This window comes from Tyto alba, unplaced genomic scaffold, assembly GCF_018691265.1.
Source record: "Tyto alba isolate M040663 unplaced genomic scaffold, T.alba_DEE_v4.0 Super-Scaffold_1, whole genome shotgun sequence".
Lineage (NCBI taxonomy): Eukaryota > Metazoa > Chordata > Aves > Strigiformes > Tytonidae > Tyto > Tyto alba.
In genome coordinates, this window is record NW_024881261.1 from 6749124 (window position 1) to 6769453 (window position 20330).

The following is a 20330-nucleotide window of genomic DNA, read 5'->3' on the forward strand; positions in this document are numbered from 1 at the left end:
ACCAGCTAGTACCCTACTGCAGAAATACAAGTGAATGAAGAATCTTTTTCCTCTGCCAGCTATCCACATCATCAGTACCAATGCAAGGAAGCAAGCAGGCTCTGCAAAGAGCAGGTCAGAAGCTTACAGGCAATGGGTGGTAACCTTCAACTGCTTCCTCCTTCACTACTCACTCTTCCCAGCCCCTATGCAGAATTTGTAGCCACGCTGATGTGTCAAGACATATATGCGGAACTGGGTGTAGTTTACTCTTGAGCAACAGAAGAAACAGAGACTATGACTCAGAGCAACAGTCTTCCAGCTAGGCAGCTCCAGGGCAGCCAAATGTGCTTTCCCTTATTAGGCCAGATCATAAAACCTTTCTTCATTTTGAGTGGTACCCAATTCTGCACTAGAATCACTGACTTTAATAATCAACTTTTAAAATACCACTTAGCAAAGTGTAACTCTACCTCTAGCTTTGCTTTTAAAAAAAAAAAAAGTTGTAATTAAATTTGACTCCACCTACTCTGACCAACATTGAGTAGTATAACATGAATCAGGCTCCATTAGCAGCAGATGACATGTTTTAAAAGGATAGCACCTGTCTAACTTCCTGTAAATGGCATGTTTTTATGACTATAATCTGAATTTCCACATTGCCACCTCAGTTTATGAGGTGTTTTTGATCTGAACTACTTTAGTGGGCTACTAAGAGAAACCAGAAAAAGGCAGGGCCTCACGCCTCCCACAGACCTTGCTTATAGCTTAATTCTAAGAACCCATAGCTGATTTTCCTCGATTTAAGTATTTTTGTTACATGATGTCAGAGACGTGTGTCCTCAACTGCAATGTAATCCTTCAGGAGGAATGTGTCACAGAAGTGAGTTCATAGCAGAATTATGCAGGCAGTTGAACTTTCACACCTCTTCTGCTAGAATGCCTACAATGCTGCTCCAAAAGCTGGAGTAGCCAAATGGTTACAAGACATTGTGTATTCTTGCATGGTGTTGTTGACTATCAAAATGAAACTAAAGAAACAGTTCACAGTCCAACTGTTGTATCAAAACACTTGTTGCATTACTATTTACATGCTATATTGTTATATTTTGAAATAACAATGCCTTTTAAAAACAAGGTTTCAGATGGGTTTAAACCTAATTTCCAATCTAATCTCGTGGTTCAGAGAGTAATTCAATAAGTAATCAATTGCCTTGAGCAGCTATATTAAAGCTTTCCTCATATGCTGTAAACATAAGCTACCGGGTAAAAATAAATTGTTCATTTTACAAATGCAAGTCAAAGGTAACTTCTGGAGTTTGGTTAGGACTCCTTCCTCCCTTGCAATCATTCTGCACTGGTCTGACTGCTGCTTTCATTTCACGTGGGTGTTTCCAAAGAATGTTTTATGTCCCTTGCTTAAGTGTAAGTTGCTAATCACTTAGAATAACCACGAAATATTGCTTAAACAGTTCACAAAATGAGAGGACTACCTCTTAATCTTATTGGTTCTATCAATACAAAGTGTGTTTGGCTGGAAATTCAGAAGTAGTTGTTAATAAAGCACTAATGACTTTGCCGAACAAGTTAAGATGCTGTAAAGTAAATTTCTGTAACACAACAGCAGTAGACATTGATTTCTTAAGGTTATAAATATTTCTGATAAATGGTGACTCCCAGAAAAAAGGGAAGAAAAAAAAAAAAAAAAAAAAAGAAAAAGCCAAGCCAAATTCTTTCCGTTATCTACATACGTGATACAGCGATTACATTAAAAGTGAGCGAGTGCATGGAGAAAGGCACAGTTTGGTCTTGATGAGAAAACAGCTGTCAGACTTCAATTACAATGGTGTACTAAAAGAAATCTGTTTAGAAAAGTGTATTTGAAACCGATTACTGTCCTTATATTTTCAGCTTATAAAATCACAAGACTAAATTAGGCTTCTATATTATTTTATTTCCCTCTTATAATATAGCATCGAAGTCCTGCACACATATAAATATCCCTACAATTTCTTACACACTTTCTATCCATCATTACTTAAAGTGCCCAACTGTGAACATTAAAAATAAAAACATTACTGTTAAGAGTGGCTATACTTAAAGAAGGACTGGTATTCTGACAATGCAGGCCACTGATTTTACAAAAATCACCTGCAAAAGAATACACCCTAAACAACACGCATCAATATTAACCCTGAAGCTGTTGGTTTGTTTTTCTTTTTCCACTCAGCTGATCTGAAGGTGATTAATGTACAGGGTTTATTTTTGAAACATGTCTTTTACATAGTGTAAGAATAAAGGATAAATGCATTACTTTCTTTTTAACTCCCTCCTTCCCCCACAAAGTGTTTACTGTGTCCCAAGCTGCTATGTTGATTAAAAACCAGTTGAAAAGAGCTCTGGAAATGCATGCAACTTAAAATTCACTTAAACACACTTTAAGTTATGAAGTCTGAGAGATTTTAATTTCAGCACGTGGCTACGGTTCAGTTGGATTATTAGATGTGTTTGTTGTGGTGGTGAGATTGGTAAACACTTCTTCCTTAGTTTCAGGCTGATGTCTTTCCATTTTGGTTTCCTCTTTAGCATCTTCATTACTGGTACCTCCCTTGTTCTTGACTACAACAGGTTCAATTTCCATGATTTCCTGTGGTGGCTTAGGCTCTGGCAAATTTGGCTGAAGTCCATCAACTTGAACAGGTTCTGGGACATCTTCTGCTTTCTGTTCAAGTCTTTCCAAAATGTTCTGGACCTTCCTTACACCATCTCTCCTGGCCTGGCGCACATCTGCACGACCCTCAGGGTCCACTGAGTCTAGGGCTAGCAACTCTTTGGTCAAATACTCTTCAATCATCAAGTATTTTTTGTCAGTTTTCTTGCCTTCAAAGGAGTTGACTGCTTGCTCAAGCATTTGTACTTTCTCCAGAATTGCCTCCACTTTCAAAACACCAGGGTGCTTTTGAGGTTCTCCTGTTTCCATTGTCTTCGGTGTTGCTGCTTCTTCAGCAGGAGGCCTTTCCTGTGGGGCAACCACCTTAGCTTGGCAGGGAACCTTTTTATCAGCTTTTTCTGCCATGGCTGGAGGCTTCTGGGGTGGTAGTTTAAGATCTGGTTCTTGGTGGGTGACCTGAATTGGGATATATGGTGATGGCGCCTCAGTTTCGGGTGGTGGGACTGCCTTGTTTTCAGGTTTGATTTCAGGTGGTGGGGATGGTCTTGGTGGCTCTTGAGGTGGGACTTGTTGCTGAGAAACCTAGTGAGTAAGGCAAGTTTGTGTTGAGACACAATGAACAATGCTCCTTATTTTCTTCTAAAGAACAAGTAACCTAACATCCAGTTTTCTGTACTTCTAGAAGTGCAATTTTTGCACACATCAGATGGTATTTCCTGTGCATTGCTGAATTTTACTTTTTTTTTTTTTAAAAAAAAAGCACTGTCCTAAAGAGTTCAGTTCCTGCTTTCAGACTATTGCAGATTACAAGCACCAATCAACTCTCAAAGACATTAAACTTCAACTCACCAAATCCTGCCCATGCTCACTAAAATCAGCCCTAACAAACAGTTTTATAAAATACTACCTTAGAGCAAAGCCCTCACCTGACTTAAGAAACACTTGTTGCAGCTGACTGCATCACAGTCAAGTTTCATCCTCAGTGTGTCACTAACTGAGAGCTGGTGTTTCTTGAAAAGGTAACTACTTTGATGAGTTTTAATCACATGTGGGGCTATTTTCATCCCATTCCTGTTTTCAGGAGAATCTTTTTTTTTTTGCTAGTGCTTATTTTTACTGATCCTATCTTTAGAATATTTACATGCAGAGGTTACTATGTCAATCTTATTACACTGTAGCAATTAGAGACAATCCTTGGAATTACCACGGATCTAACAGTCAAATCACAAATCTCTTGAAATTGAGATTAGTTTTGAGATCTTAGCAGAAAACTAGAATTTGTGAGATCTATATTTTCCTTCCCCTGCCACCCCCTTCACTTATTTGTGTGCATATACAGTGATTCTGGAAAAACACTAGATCCAGCTCTCACGGATTTCGATGGCTGAAGTAAAATATTTATATTTAAACCAAATAAGTAAATGGCCTGCACTGACAGTCTGTTACTGCTTTACCCGTTAAATGTAAAATATCATCAGGGAGCTCAAGTTCTCACCTGTAAAAGTAAATTAGCATTATAACCTAGAATATGACATTAAATCTGAAGTCTTCATTGTTTTGTCCTAGCACCTGTTTTTTCAAAAATATTAACCCAGTTCTGCTCCTGGCATTTTCAGTATGAAATCTCTCCAGAAAGGACATCAGGGCTTGTTTTTATACGTACCCCCTTCCACACACTCACAGTTGTCAAATTCCCAGTGGTCTTTAACTGTAGTTTTAGTAAGCATTTTAACATGCAAAGAACATTCAATGAGCAACATGTTCTATGAGCAAGAGCATGCTTCATGTAGGAAAAATTAAAAGCTCTAAGACTAGATTTTGCTGATCCTCTTTCTTCATAACTAAAATTACTTTGTGCATCTGATGCTATCCTAAATGGTTCTGAGACATCAATGAGGTGTATTTACATAGATGACACAAATCCCGCGGACCTGATTTTCTTCTCACAAACATAATGCAACATCAGTGACCTCAGTGTAATTACAACAAATTATACTCTGATGAGAGGAAAATGAAATCCTGTGTTAAATCATATTTCAGTGATCCAAAGACTCCACAGTCCTGATAGGTGGAAATGCAACATGCTGCTAGTATTATTGCAGTATCTCCCAGTTTGTTTAAATTGAGAAATGGAGACTGCTTTACATGCTTTCATGTACCTATTAACACAAGCAAATTTTTCAGCTCTAGCCACACTGAACAAAATACCTGGCAGGAAATTCCCCTCCTCATTCTACATACCTGGGGTCTGTCTACAACTGTCTGCACTCTGATGGGAGCTGGGGGCTGCATCTGGGTGGTAACTCTGGCCGGTGAACTTTCACGGCTCGATGAGCCTCTCTGAGACACTCTGAATGGAGACTGCGCTCGCGTTGGCTTAGGCTCCCTCTCATCTGGTTGGATTCTGTGAAACACCGGTTGGTGGGCTTGGTATTCGCTCTGCTGGGCAGGGTAGTGTGTCTTCTGTGCCTGGTGGTAGACTTGCGCTGGTTGCCGTTGGATGTTTTCGTGGATCACAGGAATTGGAATATAACCGCGAGGAAGCTGATGGCTTCCTGCATTGGGTCTGGCAGAGGACTGAGGGGAAACTGTTGGAGAATCAGAAGCTCCAGGAGATTGAGGCTGCCATGAAAACAAAATCCATTATTATATTTTAGCCATTTTTGTGCTTACAGTACTTTTAATTTCCAAAGAGAAAAGGAGATAGTCATAGAAACGGGACTTGTGTTTCCGGCATGTGAGGGATCCATTTCCTTGTTTTTTTGGCCAAGGGCCTCACCAAACAAACCACAGAAGTTGGGAGAGATCATCATTATAACAAGTAGAAACCTGAGCTACAGCATTCCCAGCCCTCATATGAGCAGGGAGTGGGTGCTCAGTCAGAATGTTTGCTGCTTTCACATGGCTGTTCCTGTTTAAACCTGTTAAATTTGAGGTAAACTAAAGTTAAGCAAACAAATTATATGCTGGAGACAAAAACAAACCCCTAACAGAGGCACACAACTTTTAGACTTCTGATTCCAGTGACACTAACAGATTTTGGTCTTTTTTCAGTTTTTTTTTAAAGCATGTAATTAATTCAGCAGCAGGCTATGGCAATGCTTGTATGGCTAATGCCCCCTTTCCCCCTCCAAGACCTCCCAACACCTTCGCCTCTTGGCACCAGCAACAAGAGCGGCACTAGCTGTTAGTGGAAACGAGTGCCAGGCTCGCTGCAAAATCAAGTTCCCAGCATGTTCCGGGTTATGGGTCTGCAGTTTGGGGAAAGGCAGTTTATTTGCTCACAGCTCCCTCCCACCTCCTGTTACACCAATCCATCACCTCCTCTGCTTTGCACCAACTCCAGCAGCTGTCAGGCTGTTCTGACCAGTTTCACTCACTACGAGGAAAAAAATTATTTCCTGATAGGTTTGTTACGAGGCTCAGTGAAAGGCCAGGTCAGACTGGAGCTGGCAGAGGAGTGGGCAGGACAACACAGCCAGAGTCAAGAGAAGGGCAGGGAAAGCAGGAGAGGAAAGGGAACAAGATCCCTCTTTTGGTGCTGGTCAACTGCCCTGCTGCCCATGAAACAGCAACCTTAAATAAATGAATGCCAGTTTGTATTACGGCACCCATCACTGCCACTACTGGTGGCCTTCTTGACATGGGGCTTTAAGGCACAATCACAGGCTCTGGTCAGTTGATAGCCACACTGCGCTGCCTAAGTTTGTAACAGCAAGTTCTGAGGTCCTCAGTAGTCATCTCAGAGGACTTCAGTAAGAGGCACAGAAGACATGTTCCTGAAGCCGCTCTGCGTACATGACAAAGCTGTACGGTGTTGGGAGAAGGAAGAGCTGAGCCTCTTGTCTCAGAACTGCATGGACAAGGCATTGTTAGTCAAGACAGCTGAGAAACCTGCTAACAGAATTTTAATTACATTGTTCAGACTACAAACAGGTTTCAGAGAAAAAGTCACCACTGCTCAATTACAGACCTGATGATATATTTTTGGCTTGGTGGACGCTGATTTTCCTGCTCATCTAACTTTGAATAAAAATGAGGTCGATATTTCCATACATTACAAGAATACCAATTCTGCTAATTCTCTAGAGAGAACAGGCAAACCAAAATTCCACCTTCTGAAGCACAAAGCAAGCAGGGTGACTTTTTTTAAAGTTCATAGATTGAAACAGTTTTTATGTGCCGCTGAACGACAAAAATACTTTACAATGCAGTTTTAAAGCTGTACTAGGTGTACAGACTGACATATCTACAACTGCAGTATTAATTTGGAAAGCAAAGATCACAGCAGTGTAACTTCTGCAATGGCCTGTGTTGTTAGCTAACTGGTCACTTTATTTTTGTCTCTCCCACTTTGATCACTTCAGGATCTGACTCACGGTGCCAAACACAAGAGGCTTGCCATTATTCTCCGCCTGCAGGGGAACTGGTATAAACCTTAAACCAATCCTCCCCTGCTGCAGGACCTGCACAGCTCAGAGGCAGAAGCCGTTTACATGCATTTATTTCCACAGAATCATTCCAGAATGAAAGCCGGCGATGCTAGAAAAACCTTACATATTTATGCTGCCATGACTGTGCACTTTTGCACTTTAATACTCCGGGAAGTATTGGGAAAATGTAATCCTGTGGCAAGTTTGGCTTTCTGAAGGATAAACTACCCGTGTGACATTCAGGTCGTAAATGCTGCAAAGACCAATGCAAACACACCCCAGCAACGCTGAGGAGTTACCTCGGGTCCGTGTGCGGCCGGCGCTTGGGCTGCTGCAGCTGCCGTTGTCTGTCCACACTGTTTATCTGCCTGAGAAGCCTCCGTCGGTCCCCGTGGAGGGGACTCGGGGCCGGCGTAGCCCCCCCTGAGAGGTGGCTGCCCCTGCACCGGGGGAGGCACAGCTTCTGTCTTGTATCGCTGCACACCAGGCTGCGGAGCAGAAAAGCAGGGGTGCTGCTGTCTGCCATCGATGCCCTCATGGATGACGGGAATAGGGATGTAGCCAGCCCGGAGCTTGGGGTAGCCCACGTTTCGTTCTCTTGCCGGTGGCTGCTTGGGACTATCGCGAGATGGACCGTTTGCTGACGACTGGCCTTCCTGTAAGTTAAAAACATCACACAGCACTTGCTGGGAGCTCAGACGAATACACCTGGTTAGAAAAAGCTGCCCTAAAGGTCTGTCCTAAACGCAGTATCAGCTGCGTATGCAAAGTTCAGACCCTCCTGGGTCCGTGCAAGGCAGCTAACAGCAGGTGCTAACACTCCAGATCTGCAGGCAAGAAAAGACAGTAAACTAAAAAATCTGCTTATGTACAAGTCTTTCACCCCCACTTCTCATAAATACCAACTGAGACTTTCAAATACCTGCCCAGTTACAACAGGATTTTCTTAATAGCATACATTACTTGCATTTAGCCACCAGCCCACCCCCTTCAGACAGAGCTCCTCCGAGGAAGTGCCTGTGGGACCCAAGACATTCCTTAGCACCTCTCAGAACCCACCCAGTGCTATAGATAACATCTGACAAGAAACTTTCAAGGAAGCACCATGTTTGCTGGTGGTGTTCTTCCCACTGGCTACCTAAAGAGTTACTAATGCTTCATACTGAAAGATACATTCACTTTCTGCTACAGGAGGATCCAGTTTAGTAAATATTGAAGGAGAGTAGAAGAGAAGACAGGATAGCGTAACAAAGATGAAACTGCTGAAAAGCAAGAGAAAATAAATCCCTGTGTTGTTTGAATATGCTCACTGGACAATGTCAAAGCCCTGGCAGGGGTGGAAGTGGTTTGTACTAAGAGCCCTCACAAGTCCTCTAGTAAGTTCTTCCTGCATCGGTCATTCTATTTTGAGGCCCCGCGAGGGCCAAGTTCCAGATGTATCTCTAAGTCAGATCATATAACAAGCACCTCTGTCATTCAGAGGGTAATGTCATTATTCAGTAAGAGGAGAATTTAATAAGGGGACATATGGTGCAAGTGTTGGAAACCCTATTTTTAAAGAGGTGTTTAAGCTGCAAAAATATTTAATGTCGCTTCTATACACACTAATATACCAATTCATTAAGAATTAACTATTTTATCAACCAGATTTTGAGTGTTCTTCCTGTATGACAGTATCCCTTTAAGAAGTAATTTCTGAGAATTCCTGTAAACAGTGAAACTGCAGAGAATAAAGGCTATTATTTAGGTAAGCTAATAAAATAAAGATAACAAGCACTGAAAGGAACAAGTTCAAAGTTAGAGCCCATTTCCTTTAACTCATTAAAAAATCCCTCCACAAAAGGAAAATTCTAAAGGGGCATAGAGGAGAGCCAGGCCTAGAAAGTTCACACAGAGAAGTAATTTGAAGTTGGCTTTTCCAGTTGCAGAACAAGGATGATCTCATGCCGAGGTCTGCACAGGGATCCACTGCCGACAGATGAGCCATTTTAAATTCACCCTACCAGGAAACCACATTCCCCTGCTGAACACAGGCTCGGGCTGTCTAGGGGCTTCAGGACGCCGAGGACCAACAAGCACTTGCCAGTTCCCCTCCTACCAGCACAACCCCGAATCCGCAGCGGTGCCGGCAGCCATCCCTCCCGGGATCTGGAGGGACGCGCGGTTACGCCAGCAAACCGTGTTTGCCGGAAAATAAATGTGAGGTGCGCTCAGCCAGCAACAATGCGAGGCCGCGTCAGAGCCAAATGTCTGCCGGGCGAGCGGAGCCGAGCAGGCTGCCGAGCAGGGAGGGAAACTGATGATTCGACAGTCGGAAGAAGCGCCTTGCCTCCCCGCGCTGACTCCACGCGTTCGGCGCCCGGCGCGCACCAGCTGCTGGGCACAGTCTCCCTGACGGAGGGAGCAGGCGGCAGAGCTGCGGGTGTAACCCGAGAGTCCACAGCCAGCCACCCCACCCACAGGCACAGCTCCCACGGCTATAAAAAGGAGATTCACTCACTTCCAGCCTTGTCAGACTCCCCAGGGGAAGGGTCGGTGCTGGGAAGCGTTTAGGAGCCGAGTGGGCCAGCAGCACCCGGAGATGCCCTGACAAGGCCACAGGTGCTCCACTCCACCTGGGTGTACAACAGATCTGCCCTAAGGGATCAGCTGCCAGCTCTTCTTGGCATTTAAGGGGTCTGCAGTGTTTTGAACTGCTCCGTTTGGGGAGAAGACCTTCAATCTTCTGGAGTAATCCACAGTGCTAAATCATTGTCAGGGCTTCAACATGGTCAGTGTCCCACTCCCCCTACCCTCCATGAACCCCCTCCTAGAAGCCTGACCATGGGCTTCCCCTCCCTTCTCTTAATTTTCAGATGCTTGAGGCTGCCCTTGTTTTGAACTGTCTTGGCAATTTGAGAAATCTGCCTCTGCAACTTCAGGTGTGGTAAGAAATACAATAGAAGCAGCCCAAAACGGAAGAAAAATCAGGTTGGACTGCTTTTTCAAACAATTCAGTTTATATCTGAAGTGAAACTTCTGGCAAGTTTAATACTTACACTGGCCCCTCTAAGAACCACAGCATAAACTATACTCTGATAATTTGTCATTTGTTCCTACAACTTCAGACAACCGGTGCTGCTCCTGTGGAAAGTTAGTATTTCGAGGTGGTCCTTTGTTCCAGGCTTTTTTCCCCGCTGTAGTCAGGTCTGCTAACCACAGAGGAATTTTTGTGTGAACAAATGCAGTGTCCTTTTTTTTTTTTTTTTTTTTTCCACCATCACTAGCTCTGAGGCAGAGAGATCAGATTTGGGAAAGGTGCTCTCATCACAACTGCTCTTCTCCATCCGCACTGCCCTCTTCAACACCTGATTAATATTTAAGTCTATTAACAGTTGCTTACGTTAGCCAGCTTGGATCACCACATCCTCAACATTCTTCTTTCCCGATCCCTTTTTTCCCAGCATTTATGTTCATGAACACTCACAATCCGTGTACTTTGAAATGTCCCACACTGAGGAATGACACCGCAGCACCATGACCGAAGACTACAGAGGCCTTGGGCCCAAGTAGATGGCTGCAAGTGGTTTGGGTTCATTTTTTCTGAGAACCCAGCACAACAGCAAGTGCATGTGGATCCCAATACCCCTAGGCTTTTGGCCAAAGCAGTTCTGTTTTGTGCAAGGGAGTCTGCGTTTCCAGCCTGGACAAACAGGTTCTGGAAGACTTCAGGAGAAGCTCAGGTGTGCCTGAGGACACTGCGGCAAGGGGGAAGGAATGGAACTGAGCTCAGGAAAACTCCCATCTTAATACTGTAGAGAAGAGCTTCATGGATTCCCTCTGAATGCTTTAATTCCTGTTTCACAGGACAGCCAGCCAGGAGACCAAAAATGGCCATTTTTGGTTTTTGTTTGCCTTCTATCAAATATAGTTCTTGCTCTTTATATTAACATGTTATCTGAAAAAGCCCAGAGCTCACATTTAACACAAAACTCCACAAAGAGGTATGACCAATAAATGAATGACAAACCTTAGTCCATTATCCTTTCCAGTTTAAGTACAAAAAAAAAAATGGGAACCCAACTCAGATTTCTCTGTTAAAAAAAAATTAAGTCAATTTCTTCTGCCCTCACCGAAGGAAACAAGAAGTTCTTTGACAATAAAATTGAGAGTAATTATAGGCAAAATAATGTCAATGAATTTTCCCGTAAGTAGTAGGACTGACAACACTGCAGGAATCTCAGCTGTGATCACATGCTTATTTTATGTTTAAGGGGCAGAATTCCCAAAAAGGAAGGAGCACAAAAATGCAAAGAACTCCCTCAAAGAGCTCAGAAATTTTGACAGCTGTGCTGGCCTAAACTCCAGGTAGTTTACCACCTGAAACACCCCCAGAAACTCAGACCTGATCCACCATTTCAGGAGCTGCTGATCGAGCATAAAGGAGTGACCATCACCAGTCAAATGAGAGAAAAAAAGCGTTGCTGTGTTTTGGACAAGCCATGAGTGGGACAGCCGAGCAGCTCTGGGAGATCTGCTCAGGAGGAATGCCAGCACGTCCACCTCTCCGGACGAGGGCATGCGTTTCTGTTGTGAGGCCATCACCATGATAAATAAAGGTGCAGCCAGCATGAGTTGTGCAACTGGAAAAAACACTTCATACCCCCACATCCTACTCTTGGCTTCCCATGGGAAGGGCACAGTCAGGAGTGACACTAAAATCCTCAAACTTGCCCAGATTTTTCAAACGTGCTCAGATTTTAAGTGAGTTCTGACACGGTGTGCCACCAGCATGAAAAAAATGACAGCAAGAAAAAACCACAACCTTGCAACAAAACTGCTGGTACAGCTGTGCTATCTATCTGGAGTGGATAATGGCATAACTCCTCATGTGCCCCAGCGACTGCTCAAGTGTTAGTCCAGACAGAAACACAGCAACCTGCAAATTCAGTCACTGCTGATGCTAGCAAATTGCCACTGGAGTCATCCAGATGGCTGTACCAATAGAATTAACTTTGTCAAAATACTCTGTACACACACTAGATTAATAGTTGTATCAAACTTGGAATCTCCCTTTTGAGAATACTTACGTTTTTCATTCCTCTTATACTAAAATGATCTACAGAAAAAGTTAAAAAGCAGGTTTCACTGCCATCACACTCTTGCATTTTTCTTGACTTGTACTGATATTATTTGTAGTACAGTAAATTCAGTTCTTTAAAGCTTGTATGTATTATACACACACGTAGCACCTCTGTAGCCCTTGCAGAGCAGCAGTGCAAATATTTAAATTGTACTTGTTGTGTATTATCTAGCAAAGGAACACAAAGTTTACGAACACTACCAAGAGATGAAATATTTCTTGCTGTATGCAAAGAGGAGGTCTACTGACTGGAGTATGGTTCTGATCTTTTAAGCTGCTACTGTAAACAGTATCATGCAAATAAAAGTATTCTGGTTGCTCAAATGACTGAGAAAATGCCAGTATCTGACAGAATCTGACTTGAGAGCACACTTCCTGTGATTTTAAGCCCCAATCCTACATATTTAGGAAGACGGGAGTAGTATGCTTCTGTTCTTTCACAACAGAATACAACAATATAACTGAGTTGCTGAAATATGACAATTTTTCTTTGCACGTATGCTCAAATCTATTTTTTATCAGAAATTCCCATGAATAACCAAAAAAGCCAGTAATAGCTAATATTCTAACCTAAGAATGATGTACCAATTCTATTTATTAAAAAAAAAAAAAAAACAACAACTTTTTATGTCACAGAAAGGCAAAACTTTTAACCATTAGAACTGGATTCCATATCCACTTGTATTTTACTTTCGGCCAGACCATTTTTTTTCACCCTCCTCCGTTTCACTGACTAGATAAACCAGAACTACTATACTAGCTTTGCTACCCACAGAAATCGGTATATCCGAGTATTTCTAAAAAGTCTCTCAGTGTTTTGTGTTTAAGCATATTAATATTACAATGTTAGCATAAAATACATTTCATGAATACTTCCCCGAGAACTATACAGGTGAGAAGGTGGAGAGTGATTTGCTCTCAGCGCTGACCCCTAACTTCCTACTGCCGTGCTTCAGCCACTGAAGCTTTTTACATTCTCACTCTTCTACTCACAGTTTGTGTTTAAACATACACACTGAGCACATAGGCATTTGAGCAAGATATCATTAGCTAATGACTGAAGGAAACCATGAATAAGCTTAGTCGCATGAGCTGTCTCAGTAGAACTTCGTGTCGGTCACATCATGTAACCCATTTATACGCCAAGCTGCTTTTGATGTTTTACTTGTTGAATGCCGAGCTTCATTTCCTAACCTACACATGTGTAGGCAAATAGGCTTTTGTTCCCTCTTGTAATTATCATGTTGTATTATACAAGTATTACATTAACATATGCTCTAACTGATGGAGTGCAATGATGTCACTGGAAATAAACAAACACTATTAAAAATTGAAGGAGAAATCTAATCCTAAGCTTTCCAGAACAGAGCACCTTTACTGGAGCAAACATGTTGGCTATCTCGTGGACTAATCTTGTTTCAGGAACTGAAACCTTTCTTTTTTATCACTAAGATGATTCTTTCTTACGCTAAAATGCCTTGGCACAGACATGACAACACTCGCCCTTTATGCTCACGAGTGGAAGCTGGCCCATGCACAGAAAGCATCTGATGGGCCAAACTGAACATGTTCAGAGAAAGAAGCAATGACTGATACGAAGAGCAGAGCGCTCTGAGGAGCAAGCTGGTATCACCAGCCATCCTGTCAGCTTGAATGGACGGGGTTACAGAAAAGCCCTTTAGATCACTAACAGAAATATCCTTGTCAAGGGTGATGAGAATGACACACTTCACCGAGTTATTTCTGTTCACTGCCTGCTTACCTAAGAGCAGGTGGTCAACCTGTTGCTTTTTCTGCTACTAGCTGTGAGCCAGAAATTTGGAACACCAAAGAAAGTACAAGCCTTAAGAATTAACAAAACAATGTCCCATTAAAAAAAAAAAAAGGAGAATAAGTAGCTAACAATTGAGAATTCAGCTGTGAATTTCACAGGTTGTAGTCAGGGTCTGCATTTTCATCTAAATTTCATTTTGCACATAGCGGTTTTCTGACTTCACTTCCCTACACAGAAATTCTCCAACACTATAAAAGCACTTGCTACGCTGCATCCTATTTATCAGTTATAAGGCTTTGTCAGCTGTAAAAATGTACTTTCAGGCTACCTGAACTACTGAGTGACAAGTTGCTTCACTACCCCACGTCTCATTTTCCTGTCTGTAAAACCAATAAGGAAAAATAATCAAACCAACAGCTTCTGCAACATATTTGAAGATACAGCATTTTTCATCCATAATTAAGTAATGTAATTTGCATGAACAGGCCATTTCTTCTATTCTTGGCATGCAGAGAGGGCATAGCTGCCACAGAAGAAAGTGGAGACAGATCTTACCTAGAGAGTGATACTTCCTATATAACCCAAAGCATATTGGATCGTTACCTGCCCTATCATGGTTCAAGTGGGAACAATTCTATTTTTGCCATGTGATTATGGAAAGCTCCTGCCCATGTATATAAGTGTTACAAATATGACTCCAGGTAAGAACGCTGCCGCCTGGCCCAAGTATTCTTCCTTTCTCCTTTAGGTAAGAGGCACGCTGTGTCAGAAATTACACAGAACCATGCAAGACCTTCCTTGCTTTTCCTCTTGCACAATTGCCCAGACACTGACACGTTATTTCTAGTGTCATTTCTTCATGTTCCTTTCTCTTATTTCCAGTTTGATCCACCCCTTGTTTTCAGATTAATTGGTAGCTCCATCAATTAGCCCCCTGTGTTCTATCAAGGGGGGCTTTAAAAAACTACACAAAGCAGCTTCAAGGAATCTGGGCAAAGCTGGTCCACAACTCTCCAAAAATCCCCTGCTGGTAATTTTACCACTCCTACATACTATGCCTTTTATATTCAGTACCTTTTTAATCCAATAATTTATTAATCTGACAGTGACAGAATGCACATCAGCATAAGTTAGGTAAAAACCACTGCAGGTAGAAGAGACCCAAACTGTTACCTAGTTTTACATTCCCTACCACTGATGTGAACCACTGCAAAAGACACAGAGAGGCTGTATTGAACTTTCGATGCAATTTCTAATTTGGTCTAGCAAGAATTTTTCAGTCAACTCAAACGTGAGAAGTCAGTGCTCAAAAATAAGTTCACTGCTAAAGAGATGGGAATCAAGTGACTTAAGACTTATTTGGGGAAGCAGAGAGAAAAGAGCTGCAACAGTCATGAAGGGCGAGGATGAAAAAACTTAGGTGGTTGTTCCCCAAATACCAACGACGCCATCAGTAAGAGGGTGAGATGGCTTCTTCTTCCTTTGTTTAGGCCTGTGCAGTCATTGCTGCAACCAATAAAGATATAATTTTTATGATGGCTCCCAGACTTTGTGGCTGGCTGGTACAGCTTTTATCTCAAACCCAAGGCATTAGTGAGCTATTGATCATTGTAATATTAGTTCAGTGAGGCTCAGCACAGTCAATTCCTTTGGTCTATTTTTAGTTGCAGTATTTCCCATTGGGTTTATTGCATGTGGAAACAACATATGGAAGGGGCATCAATAAATACTTGTACAAGCCTTGTTTCTGTTTTCTTTCTTTAAACTTTATCTATTTTCATCAACACTTTGGGAAATACCAAGTAAACAATTTAGCATTATAAGACAATCTTGCAGAATGTATGCTGAGCTGCGTTGACATAAGTTAACACAGAAAATACCAACAATAGATAAGCCTAGGAAATCAATAATTCTACCAAAGAAATAGAGGAAGAGTGACATTGCTAGTAAACACTCACTTAGTAAAAGTATGTATATACATGCCACACAATATTGATTGTACCTTATTCTCTGAATGTCTTACTATTAACGAATTAGACACTTGTAAGAAAATCATTAGTCTACCAAGTGGTTTTGTTAATAAATGTTTTTCAGTCATTTGCAAAGTCATGGCTTATTTCTCACTGCAGTACAGTAATAGATTTTCTGTTCTTTCTCAGGAAGGTCTCCCTAGTCCAGCCTTATAGTTTCATACAAGTATCAGAGCTAAACACACAGAGGAAGAATACCCATCCTTCATGTGGGAAAAAGAAGGTCAGACTGAATGAAAAAATAACAGAGCATCATCTGAATTGATGAACACATCTAAAATACCTAGTTAAGTGCAAAACCAAGGTCTGGTTCCATTGATTTAAAGTGACTCTGTTGTGGGTTAAAATTTTAAAAGAGCCATTTCTCATTTTGCGTCTGGTACAGTTTACTGCAGTCAGCATAGTTACACTGATGTCAAGCCTAGAGTGAGAAGACCAAGAGCAACCACTTGAGAAAAATGGCACTTCATTATTAATACTGTTTGAGCTAATACTACTTAGCTAGAAAAGCTCCGTTAGCTTTAGACCTGTGCTCCGTTCATTGTCCACTCACAGTGTAATACCTCATTGCGTTGCCTGGGTCTCTTCAGAAAGGGAACAAGTACTTAGAGAATATTGACAGATATACTATAGGGGTTATTTAAAGACCGTCATAAAAGTAATTAAAAAAATGGCTAGTTTCACTGGCTGATTTCAATGAAAGCAAGGCAGCGATGGAGTCAGTAAATTTGATCTTTGTATCATCATCCTTGAAAAGTTGCATACAATCTGACACACCGTCAGCTTCTGCAATTCTTACATCACTTCTAAAAGGCCCAAGTTCTCATTTGAGCTAAACTGACAATGAGGAAAATCAGAAAGCTGTTCATATCTGGTCTCTCTTTCTGCCTACATCTGTGACTTTGTCCTTCCTACCTGTTTAGGTTAACAAAAAAAAAAAAAAAAAAAAAACAAAAGAAAAGAAAAAAAAAAAAAGTCTAATGCCCTCAAAGACCACTGCTGGATTTGAAATTCAGTGTCAGTGGGTAATGTCTTCTCTGGCATTGTCTAGCTAAGAAAATATTATTTAGGAAGAGATATACTTTCCTTGGGCCCAATTCTGAGATTCTTTTGCTAAATAGTACCTGTCCTTGTGAAATATACTGGTACTTAACAAACTATTTCAGAAGCTGACCATTAATTCCAGTAGATATTCTTAACTCAGGCTCTGACAAATGGCTATATGAGATCAGTTACATGCAACTTCCATCACCATAAACTGTTTTTTTTTTTTTTCTTTGAACAACATTAGACAGACACTCCCAAAAATCAACAATTTCCCATATTCATCTCTGGAAGCATTTCTCTCTCCCTGAACGATCCTGAAGCATACACACATTCCTGCTTATACTGAGCAGTAACAAATTTTCCTGTTCGGAGAAAAGTGTATCCACAAAAGCCCTTCAAAAGCAGGTGCAACTTTTTCTATCTGTACCAACCCTTGCAAACTGGCAGAGGAAGAGGCACTTTTCATTACCGTGGATTTCACATCAGATTGGGGTGCATTGGGGTTTCAGGCACCCACTCAAGTACTGATCCACCAGAGTGCTTCAACTTCTGTTTTCACAAAATTATCAAAAGCAGCTTAAATGTGACTTTTCTGTTAAATGGGTTTCAAGTGGTATTTCTGTAACAAAAGCCCTTGAGTAAACAGCACACTTCTCGAGTATGTTTTATGGCTATAAAAAAACACGTTGTTTCTTATTTTTACTGCCATAACGGCCGGTGTTAACAGGTGCCTCATCACAGCAGGAAGATGGTGCCTCTAGAGGAGTTAAAGCACTTTTTCCTATGCCAGTCTCAATATTCATATTATCAAATTACATTTTTCTAAGGCCTCTTTGTATTATTACGAGAATCACGCCATTTATTTCTAGATCAAATTCACCAGCCCTTAAAAAGCTGAAAAGGGGGTTAATTTGTGATAGGAAAGTACATCCCTTTCATTTCTTTTCAACACCAGGCCCCTCTCACACCGAGCTTCCAGCCACAGTCTGCACTTGCAAACAGGGCAATTAGTATTTTAAGAAACATTACGTTCTGAAAAGAATAACACCGACTGAATGCATCGATCCTCAGGTTTTTCCTACGGGCTAGAGAAGCAAAGGCCGCTCCCCCCGGGGCCAGCCCCAGGCTCCGCACCCGGGTACGTGGCAGAGCCCCCTTCCAGGCGGCGAAACCCGGGGAGAAAAGCGCCCGAAAACCCCCGGGGAATCGTTTCCCCACCAGGCAACTTCTTGTTCGGCTCAAGTTTCCAGCACTTTCTGCCTCCAGCCGTTGCATTGCAAAAATGCCAGCGCGGGTCAGAGGGCTGTAACCCCCCAAATTCGAGAGAATGGAGCCTGAAGGGCCATTCCGGAGGGCCCCGACAAAATCACAACCGCTCTCCCCTCCGCGCCTCTCCTTCCATGGACATATTTGGACTAAGATACGGCTTTTCTCTGAGCATGCTTAAGAACAAAACCAGACCAGACAGCTACTGAGATACTTTGTGACCAGGGAAAAAAAAAAAAAAAAAAAAAAAAAAAAAGAAAAAAAAGCGAAAACAAAACTTGACAAGCAAAAGTCCGGGCTGGATTTCTTATTTCTTTTTTTAAGCGCATTCATTGTTTGGGCTGTTTACAGCTGAAAAATAAATCAAGGTTCGCGTCTCCCCTGTCAGGCCGGGGGGACTTAACCAACTTTAAATAAACATTACAGAGCCGCGGTATCAAATGATTTAATGCACAAAAAAGGGACTGCAGTGCGTCAGAGACAAAAGGCAGCTCCTGCCCTCACTGCATTGCCATGCAAAGCTGCGGGGGAGCGCCCACCCCCCTCCGCGGCGGGACACGGACGCGGGACACGGACGCGGGAGGGCTGCCGCCCGCCGTACCTGCGCCGCCGCCCGCACGCGTGGGTCGCTCCAGGTGGTGGTGCGGCTGTTGTGATCCACGAAGAAAGGCCAACCCGTCTGCGGGTCGATCTTGATCTCCCAACCGGGGGGCAGCGGATCGGCGCTGCCTTCCATCTGCGGCGGCGGCGGGGACTGCGCGGCGGCGCTCATGGCGGGCCGGGTGCGGGGGACCGGGACCGGGACCGGGACCGGGACTGGGACCGGGACCGCGACCGGGTGCTCAGTGCTGGGCGGGGGCGCCGGGACCGGCGGCTTTATCCGCCGCGGGGCGGGGGGGGGGGGCGGAGGCGCTGGGCTGGAAGTGTCTGGAAGCGGGGGGCGGTGGCGGAGGAGGGACGTAGGGAAGGGGGGGAGGGACGCGGAGGAGGAGGGACGCGGAGGAGCTGGCCGGCTGGAAACTTCTGGTTGTCTCCAGCACGGCTCGCTTGACCCGCGGGTTACCGGGCACGTCTCCCCGCGGCCGGGCTGTAACGCTCTGGGAGCCGGCACCGGGCGCGGAGCGGGACGGGCGGCCCCGGTTCGCTTGGCGGGAGCGGCGGCTCTGCGGGGCGGCGCTCGGTGCAGGCGGAGGAAAGTAAATGTGCAAGCGAGAGCTGCTTTAACTGCTCTGGCCGGTCCCTGCTGCATCTCGCGGGCCCGTACCTCGCAGCCTGCTTTGGGGTGGCGGTGTCCCTGGGGAATCCACAGCCCCCCCCCCCCCCCCCGACATCCTTTGGCGGGGGCACGATCGCCCCTTAACTCCTTCCTACTGCCCCGGGTAGCGAGCAAAAGCCCGGAGCTCCTCCCTAAACCTCTTTGCCCCGTGACTGATAACTGGAAGTTAGAGTGGAGAAATAACAGAAATAATGTTTCTCCCCAAATAAGGTTGTAGCCAGGCATTGCTCTTCAGGTTCAACTGGTTCGAACTTTCTCAGCTCTTTGCAAGTATGTGTCTCGGCCCTGTTTCACTTAGAAATACACCTGAAGGCAAATAATGTGTCTGTGAGCTTTAAAATCATCTCTCTCCATGGGTGCTGTACCAGCGTGTCATGCACTCAGCATGTTTAGTTTGAGGTAACTGTACTTCACAATTACGCCACTTGTAGTCATCTGACGGTCACACAAACAGCCACAGATGCCTGTTGAAGTGTGAATGCACAATGTCCCTTAAGTACAGACGTTTACCTGCTGCAAAACTTTACTTCGAGGAGTTCTGGGTATGCATTCCTCTGAGACAGACTCTCATTACCGAAGTACCTCTTCAGAAAAACCTGCCTGTTCACACCCGCTGGGGTCAGTCAGGATCTCCTCCTGCTCAGGACAGGATTAAAGATCTCGCGATACTACTTGACACTGACAGTCATTCATCTGTTGACAGAGAGGGTTTTGTTTATCACGCTGGCAAAC

At 43.5% G+C, this 20330-nt stretch overlaps 1 protein-coding gene and 2 long non-coding RNA genes across 3 annotated transcripts in view; 2 read left to right on the forward strand and 1 right to left on the reverse strand.

Annotated features, from left to right (window-relative positions):
* Window positions 1-7376, forward strand: part of LOC116960642 — a 28256-nt gene extending 20880 nt beyond the window's left edge. The window contains exon 4 of the long non-coding RNA XR_006165350.1: window positions 7018-7376. This is a non-coding gene — a long non-coding RNA (uncharacterized LOC116960642). The remainder of the gene's footprint in view (window positions 1-7017) is intronic.
* Window positions 1913-19205, reverse strand: BAG3 (BAG cochaperone 3). Its single transcript, XM_042792833.1, has 4 exons — window positions 18924-19205; window positions 7383-7739; window positions 4892-5272; window positions 1913-3232 (listed from the first exon to the last, which is right to left on the reverse strand). The coding sequence occupies exons 1-4, from the start codon at window positions 19092-19094 to the stop codon at window positions 2459-2461; spliced, it is 1683 nt and encodes a 560-aa protein (XP_042648767.1). The 5' UTR covers window positions 19095-19205; the 3' UTR covers window positions 1913-2458.
* LOC122153456 lies at window positions 7747-16084 on the forward strand. The gene is made up of 2 exons (XR_006165353.1): window positions 7747-8459; window positions 9006-16084. It is a non-coding gene; the product is annotated as an uncharacterized LOC122153456 (long non-coding RNA).
* Window positions 19206-20330: the final 1125 nt, after the last annotated feature.

Coding starts and splice junctions, on each gene's coding strand:
- BAG3 (XM_042792833.1), bottom strand. CDS start 19,094: ATGAGCGCCGCCGCGCAGTCCCCGCCGCCGCCGCAGATGGAAGGCAGC. Junction 7,740..18,923: donor GCGTGCGGGCGGCGGCGCAG/GTACGGCGGGCG, acceptor TTTAACTTACAG/GAAGGCCAGTCGTCAGCAAA. Junction 3,233..4,891: donor CAGTTGTAGACAGACCCCAG/GTATGTAGAATG, acceptor CTTACTCACTAG/GTTTCTCAGCAACAAGTCCC.